The sequence below is a fragment of the Chlorocebus sabaeus genome, chromosome 21 (genome assembly GCF_047675955.1).
Source record: "Chlorocebus sabaeus isolate Y175 chromosome 21, mChlSab1.0.hap1, whole genome shotgun sequence".
NCBI lineage: Eukaryota > Metazoa > Chordata > Mammalia > Primates > Cercopithecidae > Chlorocebus > Chlorocebus sabaeus.
In genome coordinates this window covers 108,213,486-108,227,407 of record NC_132924.1, presented here as the reverse complement: position 1 = coordinate 108,227,407, position 13,922 = coordinate 108,213,486, and the positions used below count along the sequence as shown (strand labels likewise).

The window sequence follows — 13,922 nt, the reverse complement described above, 5'->3', positions numbered from 1 at the left end:
TATTAGTGGTCTGCTCAGCTTTTTGATCTGTAGGTTTATGTCTCCTGTCAAATTTGGCAACCTTTCAGCCATTATTTCTTTGATTTCCTTTTCAGCCCTGTATTCATTCTCCTGTCCTTCTGAAACTATGATATGTGAATATTAGATCTTGTCTTACAGTCTTACAGGTCCCTGAGGCTCTATTCATTTTATTTTAAGCCTATTTTTTCTCTTAGGTTTGGTTGGGTAATTTCTATTTTTCTCTTTCTCAATTCACTGACTCTTTCCTCTATTTGCACAATTATACTGTTGTGCTCAGCCATTAAGCTTTTACAATTTCAGTTGTATTTTTCAATTCAAAAATTTCTATTTGGTTCTTATTAACATTTTTTTTCTCTCTCTGCTGAGGCTTTCTTTTTTTTTATTTCTTCTAAGTGTGTTTATAAGTGTTTTTTGAAGCATTTTAATTATGATTGCTTTAAAAATCTTTGTCAAAAAATTCTAACATCACTAACATCTCAGTGTTTGTGTCTACTAATTGTCTTTTTTCAGTTTTAGATCTTCCTGGTTCTTGGTACAACAGTTTGCTTCTGATTCAAACATGGACACTTTCGTATTATGTTATGAGACTCTGGATCTTATGTAAACCCTCTGTTTTAGCTGGCTTTTTGTTACTTTGCTCCAGCACAGGGAGTGGGGAGATAAGACCTCATTACTGCAAGATGGAAGTGGAAGTCCAGGTTCCCCATCTGGACTCCATTGACACCAGAGATGGGAGGCTTCTAATCATTATTGGACAGATGTGGAGGTTCATCTCCATATGTAGCCTCCATTGAGACTGTGGTGGGGTCTAGATGACAATCAGGACATGGCTTGATTTTTAGTCATTACTTTCATAAGAGGTTCCTTATATATTAATACTTTGAATCTAGAAATGCACTCAATGAGGATGGGCCTGAGCATGAAGGTACAGACAAATAGTGAGGTATTAACTAAGACCTCTTTGGTTACAAGTAACAGAAACCAATTCAAGCTAGCTTAATTTGCAAAAGTATAAGGTAGGGTAGGGGAAGAATTATAAGAAAGTACGAAGCTACTCATGGAAACAAAGGGAGAGGGAATTCAGTCAGGCTTCAGGAAAGGACTAGAACTAGAAAATGGAAAACTTCCAAGGCTTTTTATTCATCTGCAGTCTCTGCTTTTCTCTCTCCACAGGAAAGTTTTTACTTCCCTTAGCTCAAATTTGCATCCTACAGCAGTTTCATGTACAAGACTGATCCACTATCTCTCATTCCAGTTCCAAAGCATAGGGAAAGATAATCTGAGTGGCAACCATGCCAGTGGGTAGAGGTCGCATAATTACAAACGCAACTTTTGGAAGTGCTACCCTTATGTAGACACCCCCAAAAGTATCTGATATAGGTGTATATGGAAGTATTAACAAGTAGGAAAGCAGCAAGCAAGGCCTTTCTTAACAGATGATCTCACTACAAACTTAAACATTGTCAGGTTGATTTTTATTGTTGTTGTTATTCTTACAACTTAGTTCTTTATGGCTGCCTTTTCTGTTTTATATATCGTTTGTTTGACTGTCTCAACACTCTTACATACTATTACTTATAGTAAGTGATTGCAGGGTAAAATGAGAATAAGCAAAGAATGAGAAGATCACACTTTGCTAAACCATCTTAGACATTGGTCTAAGTTAGGATTAAGGAGAAACTAGTTAATGTGCTGTACGAGTTTGCTGAATTATCATGTTGAACATGATATAACATCTGAATGTAATCGTAGGGCTGAAACTTCATTGTCTGTTCTGTTCTTAAGCCAAAATGAATAGGGTCTAGGTGGATTAATAGGTGGATTGCACGTTAACAAGATGATTTACATACCTTAAATTTCTCTCTGGTCAAACATGGGTCAGATTTCAAATATGAAGGAATAAATCTCATGCTTGGCATTCCATTTGGTAATGATGAAAATTCTTGAGAAAGATTATGCAAATCAAAATATAATTGGAGAGATTTTTCACTTCCAGGAGGATGAAGTAGATGCATTTTCCCTATTCTTTGAACTAAAAATAACTACAAACCCATATAAAATGAACAAAAGGCAACTCCAAAAGGTAGAAAGCAGGTAGGCTAGCTAGGGACTTCAAGAACCAAGGAACAACACAATGGTGTCTCCTGGGTTTTCTTTTTGCCTCATTTATCCAAGACTTGGAGCTGAAGAAGCTAGCAACCTGAGAACACAAAAGTGCCCAGAAACATGCACAAAAAGCTCTCAACAATAGCCTGTATTATGTAGAAAAGGACCAGGAAAGGGACAGCCTACTGATACAGAAAATGTTAGGCAATAACCACTGTACTCCAGCCAAGTGCCACTGATAAACAGTGCCCTCACTCCCACCCATGTAAGCAGAGGCAGAGGGGCTTACACTTCCACTCTTATGAGGTATAATGAGGGATCTCAAACTTCTGCAAGGGTTGTGTCAAAGAAGGACAAGTAGAAGCCAGAACTTTGACTCTCCCATTGGCCTATAAAGAGTCTCTCTCCTCCCGCAGGGTGTCATTGGAAACCAAATGGAGAGCCGAGATTTCCACACTCAATGGACAGAAATGAAGTACCTCTTTCTCTCTCCATTGGGCTGGTGTCAGAGGATGCCTAGTGAAGAGTCAGGGTTTTCACTAATGCACAGTAGCAATGGTTCATAGCCTTCACCCATTTTCTTATGAAAGTATTTGTAAGTTTCCAGTTGATATGTAAGCACTCTTTGTATATTAAGTATATTGGTCATGTTTTTCACTTTATAAAGAGAAATGGCAACACATAATGATGAAGTTCAGGAGGACTCTGGAATCAGAAGGTCTAGGTGGATTTGACTCCAGATTCCACTATGTATTGGCTTGTGAGGCTTTGGACAAATTATTTAACCTCTTAGGACCTCAATTTTCTCATGTGTAAAATGTAAAGTGTATACATGTATAACTTAGAACAGTGTGTAGCACATAGGAAGTACATTACAAAAATCTGTTGATAATATTACTATTGTATTTATTATTTTCAGCTTGTTACTGTCTTTACTTTTATTTACACATGTTTTCTTTTGGCCTTAGAAGTGGTTCTATTTTTTATCTTTAGAAGAAAACTGGGCTCACTCTTTCTGCTTTCATCTGAGTATCAATAAACTGAAGTAGCTCAGGTTAATTATTTTTAATTCTGGTTACCCCATAGGATTAGAAAGTTACCCTATAGGATTTAGAACAGCTGACAATATTCAAGTCAGGCTATAATCATACTTTATTTATGCATAATTTATTAATAGATCTAAATTAATGAGTAGTTTCATGCAAATAATCAATTAAATAAGGCCTGATAACTTACTCCTTCACTTATCCAGTGTTTTCTGACAGCTTTGGGTCTTTGTTCTTTGCCAAATGTGATGCAGCTGACATCATTTTCAAGAGCAGACTTTTTTCTTAGGATAATAAATTAATAAGCCCTGCTTCCTTTAAAAAGATTATTAAATAGCTAAGAGTGATAAAAACTGTATTGACTTACTGATGTTGGATTTGGAAGTTGGTTCTTGGATTGAATAGCTGTTTTATCTGAGCGGTTTGCATGTTTTTAGGGTTATGCATGATGGGGAGCAAATACTGCAATATTTCTTGAGTTTGAACTATTCCTTTATCCTTGTAGCTCCTTTTTTCATCATCTGTCCAATTTATGCCAGTCTTCTTGCTTTGGAAAGATATGCATTCTTTTATTTTGCTTTTTAAGTTGTGGTGCAGATCTGGGGAGCAACCACAAAAATATGTACAGGGATATAAACTCTACTCACAATTACTTATTGGGCATTATTATATGCCAGGGATTTTATCTAAAATTCCTTGCCCATCTGAAGCTTGTACTTTAATGACAGTGGGCAGAAAATAAACAAGTAAAATATATATTATGTTAGATAATGATAAAGTTTACAGGATAAAGTAAAGCTGCGGAGGGGAGTAGAGAATTCTTGAGGGGTTGATTTCCACTTTTAAAAAGGTGTTAAGAGAAAGCCTCCTTATGAAGCGGACATCTCATGGAATTGAGGAAGCAAATCAAGCAGGTTTCAGAGGAAAGATAATTTGAGGCAAAGGCCCTGAAGTAGGAGAATAGTAGTGTGTTCAAGAACACCAAGAATGCAGTCAGTGGCTGGAGGAGAATGAACAAAAGGGAAAGTTATAAGGGATAAGTTCAGGTAGGTAACATGGACTCAGCTCATGTAGGGCCTCACAGGCCAGTAGAAGGACTTTGATTTTTACTGAGCGTGAGATGGAGAAGCATTGGAAGGCATTGAGCAGAGGAGTGTCAGTCTGAGATTTGTTTGGACAAGATTATGCTAGTTGCCAAGTTGAGAACAGATTGAAGAGAGGCAAGAGTGAACAAACAGGGAGATCTCTTGGAAGGCTGCAGAAACAATCTAGGAGAGATGGTGGTAGCTTGGACCAGGGTCGTGGAAATGGCTAGAAGGGTGACAAGTGGGGTGGGAGTATTCTGGGTACATATGTGGATTTTATAAAGAATTGGATATGAGATAAGAGAATAAGAGCGGAATCAGTGGTGGCTCCAGAGCTTCTAGTCTGAGGAAATGGCAGTATAGGGATATGGGGACTGGGAAGAGCATGTTAGAAGTCCCTTTTTTATTAGATGATACAAAGGAATTATTGTTTTGTTAATGGAGACACTGGAATATAATAACATTTTAAAAAATGTTTATCCTACCCCATATTAGTTAGGATGGCTGCTATAAAAAACAAACAAACAAACAAAAACCTCCAGAAAATAAGTGTTGGCAAGGATTTAGAAAAATTGGAACCTTCACACATTATTAATAAGAATGTAAAATGGTACAACCATTGTGGAAAACAATATGATGGTTCCTCAATAATTAAAAATAGGATTACTATATGACCCAGAAATTCCACTTCTGGCTATATCCCCAAAAGAATTGAAAGCAGGGTCCCAAAGAGACGTAGCAATATTCATAATAGCCAAAAGTTGTAAGCAACACATATGTTCATTCATGAATGGATTAATAAAATGAGGTATATTCATACAATAGAATGTTATTTAGTCTTAAAAAGGAAGGAAATACTGACAAATGCTACAGTATTGATAAACCTTGAGACTACTATACAAAATAAAATAAGCCAGACACAAAAAGACAAATATCATATCTGTCATTCAAATATTTGACTCCACTACCTAATTTGACTAGAATATTCCATTGACTAGAATTCTATTTGACTAGAACAGTCAAATTCATAGATACAAAAGTAGAAGGATGGTTTCCAGGTGCTGGGGCAGGGGAGGGGGAAGTGAGGAAGACTAGGCATAAAGTTTCAATTTTAAAAGAGAAAAAGGAGTTCTGGAGATTGCATCACAATGTGACTGTACTTAACACTACTGAATTGTACACTTAAAAATAGTTAAAATGATAAATTTTGTTATGTGTATTTTATCACAATTTAGAGTCAACATACTTGGGAAGCGAGGGTAACCCTGAGTAAAGCCTGAAGGAAGATCAGTAGTCAGACATTTAAAAAAATGTCATAATTTATAATTGCCATGCTTAAATTGGTCCATAGACAGCATAAGAGAAAGTAGAATACATTCAGAATAAAAGCAAGAAATACACTGTGCTTTGTTAGTGTTTATCTAGTGATATACACTAAACTGTTTATAGGCAAAATAATATAATTTATAGAATTTATTTTAAATGCTCTAGGGAAAAAGTGGTGGGAAAACAGATGAAACAAGAGTAGCAGGATGCTGATGAGGATGGGTGATGGGCATCAGTGGACTCATTATTCTATTCTTTCTACTTTATGTTTGAACATTTCTACAATAAGTTTTTGGTAAAAAAAATTATCTATTCTTAAAAGGAAAATAAAAAGATAAAGCATGCATTGCATTAAGCTAGATCTGAAAGATAATGTATGATTACAATATCTGGCAATACTGGCATATGAAATGAACTTATTTACAGTTTCTTGATAAGCCATTCTTAGGCCACTCAATAAACATTCACTGAATGTAGGCCAGGTGTTGTAGCTTATGCTTGTAATCTCAGCACTTTAGGAGGCTGAGGCAGATGGATCACTTGAGGTCAGGAGTTTGAGACTAGCCTGGCCAACAGGGTGAAACCCTGTCTCTACTAAAAATACCAAAATTAAGTGGGCATGGTGGTGAGTGCTGTAATTCCAGCTACTCAGGAGGCTGAGGCAGACAAATTGCTTGAACCCAGGAGGCGGAAGTTGCAGTGAGCCAAGATCGCATCACTGCACTCCAGCCTGTGTGACAGAGCAATACTCCATCTCAATAAATAAATAAATAAATAAACAAACAAACAAACAAACAAACATTCACTGAATGCTTATTGTATATCTGGCACTATTTTTGTTTGGTAAATAGATGTGAAAAACACAGTTCCTGCCTTCAATATGTTAAGAATCAGGACTAGAGAGCAAAAAGTGAACTATCTATTAGAATATACTTCATAGAGATAAACCAGGACACTTACTACATACATATACTTATAGCCATACTTATAGATGGGGGCAAAGGGTATTGGGTAAATGAATGAACACAAGTCAGCCAAGTAAAAAAGAAGGAGAGTGATCTAGGATGTGGGACTAACATGGCACATTCAGGAAATCATAAATGTGGTGTAGAATAATTGGGATATCAGGTAGGTATGAAGACATGGTTCAAAACTGGAAGCCTTGTTTGCAGTAACACTTTTGAGAGATCCTCTAAGATGGGAATAATTCATGACTGATAACGCTAAATAACTGTGTTTTGAATGATACAGTTAGGGGGCCATTGAAGACCTTACGGAAGATAATCAGATTTGCAGTTTTGAAAGATCACACTGGGACCCAGGAAAACAAAAGGTGGAAGAAAAGTGAAACACAAGGCAGGGAGACAAATTAGGAGGCTAATGCAGTTCTTCAAGGGAGGCAAAATGAGGGTCTGAATTAGCGGTAGCATTAGGATGAAGAGAGCAGATTCAAGAGAATTTTTAGAGGTAGAACGGATAGAGCTTCATGTTATTAGAGACCAAGAAACAGAAGTGCACAACATTAGGATAAGTCTTGGGTTTATTACTTAGATAACTGGATGATGGCAGTACACTGACTGAGACATGGGATGCAGGAGAAAGAGATTGGCAGTGGACAAGTTGAAGATAAGTGCTTGTGGGGAAAAACAGATGGAGATATCCAGTAGGCAGAGGAATATGAAATGCAGGAGAGGCTTAGACTGAAGATTAAAAAATATCATGGTCATCAGTTGCTGGTTGAAGCTGCAGGTAGAGATGAGAGTGCTCAGAAATAAAGTATGTGGTGACAAAGACCAAAGGATGGACTACTGGAAAATAGCCTACTTAAAATTTAGGCAGAAGTGATGTCCTACATGGGCTCCTCTTCATATATTTCAACACATGTTTCATGAATGGCTAGAGAAACAGGAGTAAAACCAGGAGACAGTAATGTCACAGATATGACACTCAGATTGTGAAATAGCTCAATGAATCAAGGGAAAGAGTTTAAAGGCCCTGGGAATAATCAACAGTAGAGAAGTCAGTATGGCTTTGTAAATAACCATTTCATGGTATGGCAACAGTAGAAACATTCTCAAGCACTAGGTTGAGAAGTATACAAGCGAAGAAGTGAAGGTAATGAATGTTGGCTATATTTGAGGAAGGTGAGAAAGAGGGCAATAATTAGAGTTATTTCACTAAGGAAATTGAGGGACATGGGATCTAGAGCACTGCTGAATGAATTAACCTTAAACAGAGGGATATTTATTTCTGTGAAACAAGAAGGAAGGATGTTTGAAATGAGTTGATTTATTGATGACCTCTCTGGTTTTTGTTTCTGTTTTATATGTGAAGTAAGAAGTGAGGTTATCTACTGAAGGTAAAGTTTTATATGTGAAGTAAGAAGTTAGGTAGGAGAGAGAGAGGAAAAGATTTAGAATAGTTACTCTGGAGAATGGAAGAGGTAGTTGATCAAGTATATGTATATGTAAATTGTGCAAACAAGAATGTATAGTGCCATTTGGTAATATAGTTTTTCTGCAGCAGGGCTCTGTAATCTAAGATGGGGTAGAGATGGATAGTTAGATTCATCTAGAATTACAGTTGTTCAGCATTGGCTTAGTCAAAGGATAAGAAGGCAAAACGAGATCTAATGAAACTTAAGAGCTTCTGCACAGCAAAAGAAACTATCAACAGAGTAAACAGGCAACCTACAGAGTGGGGAGAAAATATAGGAATCTGACAAAGGTCTAAATATCCAGCATCTATAAAGAACTTAAAGCAATTTACAAGAAAAAAACCAAACAACCCCATTAAAAAGTGGGCAAAGGACATGAACACTTTTCGAAAGAAGACATACATGTGGCCAACAAGCATATGAAATACAGCTCAATATCACTGATCATTAAAGAAATGTAAATAAAAACCACAATGAGATACATCTCACAGCAGTCAGAGTGACTATTATTAAAAAGTCAAAAAATAACAGATGCTGGCAAGGTTACAGAAAAAAGGGAATCTTATACACTGTTGGTGGGAGTGTAGATTAGTTCAACCATTATAGAAAGCAGTATGACAATTCCATAAGGAGCTAAAAACAGAATTACCACTCAGCCTGGTAATTCTATTACTGGGTATATACCTAAAGCAATATAATTAATTTTATCATAAAAATACATGCATATGTATGTTCACTGCAACACTATTCACGATAGCAAAGACATGGAATCAACCTAGATGCCTAACAATGGTGGGCTGAATAAAGAAAATGTGGTACACATATACCATGGAATACTATGCAGCCATGAAAAGAATGAGATCATATCCTATGCAGGAACATGGATGGAGGTGGAGGCCATTATCTTTAGCAAACTAGTGCAGGAACAGAAAACCAAATATCACATGTTATCACTTATAAGTGGGAGCTAAATTATGAGAACACATGGACACAACAAGGGGAACAACAGACACTGGGGCCTACTTGAAGATGGATGGTGGGAGGAGGGAGAGGACCAGAAAAAGTATCTATTGGGTACTAGGGTGATGAAATAATCTGTACAACAAACCCCCGTGACGTGAGTTTACCTATATAACAAACCTGCACATGAACCCCAAACTGAAAAGTTTAAAAATAAAATAATATCATGATGAACATCCTTACATTAAAAAAAAAAAGCAGTTGAAGCAGTTGAAGAAAATTACAACACAAAGAATGGAGAAAATGTGCTAGAGACATTTTCATGTGGATGAGGTTGCAAGAGCTGAAATGTAACCTATATTCCTTAAATTTGGAATTGAGCTAATGTAGATTCTCAATCTGCCTGGCTCTGCTTATTTATACCTGTCCAGATTACAGCTTTCAGTGAGATATGATGTGACTACAGATATCTAATTATTCCCCTCTCAGTCTCCTACTGAGATGGAATGTGAAAAAGAGGAAACTGACTACCATGAGAAAACAGTAGGGATTATGGGTTTCCATATGTCAGAAACTTGAAGGTCTTTCTATTAAATACAGTGCAGATGGATCAGATAAAACTCCTGTAGGCTGATTTTTAAAAATCTCTCCTAAGAAAAAGCAGCATGCATATTAAGAAAATAAATAAACACCAGAAACATTCTATAAACATACTCTAACTCACATGGATGAGAGTTTGATTCAAGAACAGATTATTGATAGTTGTGAGAGTATATTTTTGACTTCGTTTAAAATATTTTCTATATTCCTGAATATAAAGAGACTAGGATAAGGAACTCCCTCTTAAACCTATCACTCAGCTTCAATAATTTGATTTCTTTTTGCTGCAGTGATTGATTAATATTTAGAATCCACCAAGAGCATTAAAAGAAATGATTATAGACAGCTAATATAAGCAGAAAATCTATGCCGGTGAAGCATGTTCCAAAGAAAGAGAAGTAATTCCTGGAATGCCATGACTTATTTCCAGGTGCAGATGGTCTGGCCAAGTAGAAGAGTGGATTCTGCTGGAGTATTGTGTTTGTGTTTACCAAGCTCAAAGAAGAAATGACATAGGTATAAAACAAGGCCTTTATTGATTGTACATTTGGTAAATTTTTTCCAATATGTCTCATGCATTTTAATTTTCTTAACAGTGTCTTTTAAAGAGAATGATTTTGATGAAGTTCATTAGCCAAATTTTTCTTTTACGATTGGTGTTTATGCGTACTACTGGAGGAGTCTTTTCTTATTCCAAAACCACAAAGATTCTCTCCCATGCTTTTTCCTGTGAGTTTTTATAATTTTAGCTTTGATATTTAGATCTATGATACATTTAGAGTTAATTTTTTTGCTATGGTGTAAGACAAGGGTTAGTGTTAATTTTTATATGAATATTTAAGAGCCAAACAGATGATCATTTTATGATCTGGAGATGGAAGATGGGGTAAAACCTCCCAAGCATTAAAGCAATTAAAAAAAAAAACCCATGAGAGAGGACCAAAGTTCTCTCATACTGAAATTACTCTTGGTGAAAATTTAAGCCTTCATGAAATGGTCTATTGGCTTGTCATAGCCTCATAATACTGAGAACATAAGTAAGTGTGGTGCATATTTTGAGATGCATTTTTTCAATGCTTTGGATTATGTCAATGGAGTATAAAATTATATTGGCCAATTGTTCCATATTGTTATCTTTGATATTATTAACACTTTTCAAGAATTAATGAATAGAATAACTGTTTTTGATAAAACACTTTAGGGAAGGTAAACTAAAAATGTCAATTCATTCCAGAAACAGAAGAAAATATTATGATAATTATAATTTCCATGGTAGTCCAATTTTTAAGACCTAATGAATAAACTTTATGCTCCATTGAAGGTCAGCAGATAATATTTAAGTAATCACAGATTTGGAGCAGGTGAATTTGACTTTAGCCTTACTTCCTATAATTTAAACTAACATGAATTACCGTTGTATTAGTCTGTTTTTATGCTGCTGATAAAGACATACTCGAGACCGGGTAATTTATAAAGGAAAAGAAGTTTAATGGACTCACGATTCCATGTGGCTGGGGAGGCCTCACAATTATGGTGGAAGGCAAAAGGCACGCCTTACATGGAAGTAGGCAAGAGAGAATGAGAGCAAAGTGAAAGGAGAAACCCCTTATAAAACCAATGGATCCCAAGATTTATTTACTATCACGAGGACAGCATGGGGGACACCGCCTCCATGATTCAATTATCTCTCACGGGGTCCCTCCCACAACATGTGGGAATTATGGGAGCTACAATTCAAGATGAGATTTGGGTGAGGACATAACCAAACCATATCAGTCCACCCTGGCCCCTGCCAAATCTCATGTCTGCGTATTTCAAAACCAATCATGCCTTCCCAACGGTCCCCCAAAGTCTTAACTCATTTCAGCATTAACTCAAAAGGGCAAAGTCTCATCTGAGACAAGGCAAGTCCCTTCCACCTGTGAGCATGTAAAATCAAAAGCAAATTAATTATTTCCTAGATACAGTGGGGGTACAGGCATTGGATATATACACCCATTCCAAATGGAAGAAATTGGCCTAAACGAAGGGGCTAAAGTCCCTGTGCAAGTCTGAAATCCAGCAGAGCAGGCAAATCTTAAAGCTCCCAAATGGTCTCCTTTTACTCCATGTCTCACATCTAGGTCATGCTGATGCAAGAGGTGGGTTCCCATGGTCTTGGGCAGCTCTGCCACTGTGGCTTTGCAGGGTACAGCCTCCCTCCCAGCTGCTTTCATGGGCTGGCAATGAGTGTGGCTTTCCAGGTGCATGGTGCAAGGTGTCAGTGGATCTACCATTCCGGAGTCTAGAAGACACTGGCCCTCTTCTCACAGCTCCACTAGGTAGTGTCTAGTGGGAACTCTCTGTGGGGGCTCTGACCCCCAGCCCCCCCATTTCCCTTCCACACTGCCCTAGCAGAGGCTCTCCATGAGGGCCCTGCCCCTGCAGCAAACTTCTGCCTGGACATCCAGGCATTTTCATATATCCTCTGAAATCTATGTGGATGTTCCCAAACCTCAGTTCTTGACTTCTGTGCATTTGCAGGCTCAACACTATGTGGAAGCTGCCAAGGCTTTGGGCTTGCACCCTCTGAAACCATAGCCCAAGCTGTACCTTAGCTCCTTTTAGCCATGACTGGAGCAGCTGGGATGCGGGATATCAAGTACCTAGGGTATACATAGCAAGGGGGCCTTGGGCCCAGCCCATGAAACCATTTTTTCCTCGTAGACCTCTGGGCCTGTGATGGAAGGGTCTGCTGCAACGGTCTCTGACATGCCCTGGAGACATTTTCCCCATTGTCTTGGGGATTAACATTTGTCTTCTTGCCGCTTATGCAAATTTCTGCAGCCAGTGTGAATTTCTCCTCAAAAAATGGGTTTTTCTTTTCTATTGCATAGTTAGGCTGCAAATTTTCTGAACTTTTATGCTGTTTCCCTTTAAAACTGAATGCTTTCAACAGGACCCAAGTCACCTCTTGAATGCTTTGCTGCTTAGAAATTTCTTCCACCAGATATCCTAAATCATCTCCCTCAAGTTCAAAGCTCCACAACTCTCTTGGGCATGGGCAAAATGCCGCTAGTCTCTTTGCTAAAACATAGCAAGAGTCACCTTTGCTCCAGTTCCCAATAAGTTCCTCATCTCCATCTGAGACCACCTCAGCCTAGATTTCATTGTCTGTATCATTATCAGCATTTTAGTCAAAGCCATTCAACAAGTCTCTAGGAAGTTCCAAACTTTTCCCCATTTTCCTATCTTCTGAGCCTTCCAAACTCTTTCAACCTCTCCCTGTTACCCAATTTTGGGTATCTTTACAGGAGCACCCCACTCTACTGGTACCAATTTACTGTATGTCTGTTTTCATGCTGCTGATAAAGACATACCAGAGACTAGGTTATTTAGAAAGGAAAAGAGGTTTAATAGACTCACAGTTCCACATGGCTAGGGAGGCCTCACAATCATGATGGAAGGAAAAAGGCACATCTTACATGGTGCAGGCAAGAAAGAATGAGAGTGAAGTGAAAGGGGAAACCCCTTATAAAACCATCAGATCTTGTGACTTATTTACTACCATGAGTACAGTATGGGGGACACCACCTTCATGATTTAATTGTCTCTCACTGGGTCCCTCCCACAACACATGGAAATTATGGGAGCTACAATTCAAGAAGAGATTTGGGTGAGCAGGCAGACCATATCAACCATGATGGAATCAAGGCTGAGCCAATCTTTTCTGCCCTTCTGTAGGGCACTTCAGTATAGAAATATCCCAAGACAGAAACTATGAACTATATTAGTCTTCAATTAGTTAAGGGCCACTCTAAAGAGTGATAAAGTAAAAAATGGTTTCCAACTGAAAACCCTATGTCTAGGAAGCAGAAGTTACCAGAATGCCTTTTTGTTTTCTTGGTGAGTAGTGGTGAGGATGAAAGGCATCAAGTAACAGGAAGTATTAGGAATACAGCAATTAAGTTTTTTTTTAAGGCTGTATTAAACTGAAATAATTTCCTTCTATATTCAACTCATATGCAAATTAAATAAAGCAAGTATTTTTCACAGATAGGACTAAAATAGCTATCGATCCCATCTTTTTACAAAAGTAGTTCCCATAATCCAAGTTTCACAGGATATTAATGATGATATAGTGAAAACTGTCTTTGTATGTATGAAAATCTTAAACAATAAAAACCAGTAACAACCTTCTGTTGGTATCCTTGTCTTCTCAGTCCAAGTAGAAGTTTGTTTGCCCATAGGAGACTTCAAGGATGTCACTTTGAAACAGTTTCCATACAAATCAGTTCCTTTGAGGGGAATTTTTTTCCTAGATTGGCCTCTCAGTGATTTCTAAACAATGTTCGTGTTGGT

The 13,922-nt window shown here is 37.6% G+C and overlaps 1 protein-coding gene across 1 annotated transcript in view; it reads right to left on the bottom strand.

Annotated features, from left to right (window-relative positions):
- The window catches only part of AGBL3 (AGBL carboxypeptidase 3), a 125,976-nt gene that overhangs the window by 18,455 nt on the left and 93,599 nt on the right, over window positions 1-13,922 (bottom strand). The window contains exon 15 of the mRNA XM_007983011.3: window positions 3,541-3,772. Coding sequence (XP_007981202.1) covers window positions 3,541-3,772 — 232 coding nt within the window. The remainder of the gene's footprint in view (window positions 1-3,540; window positions 3,773-13,922) is intronic.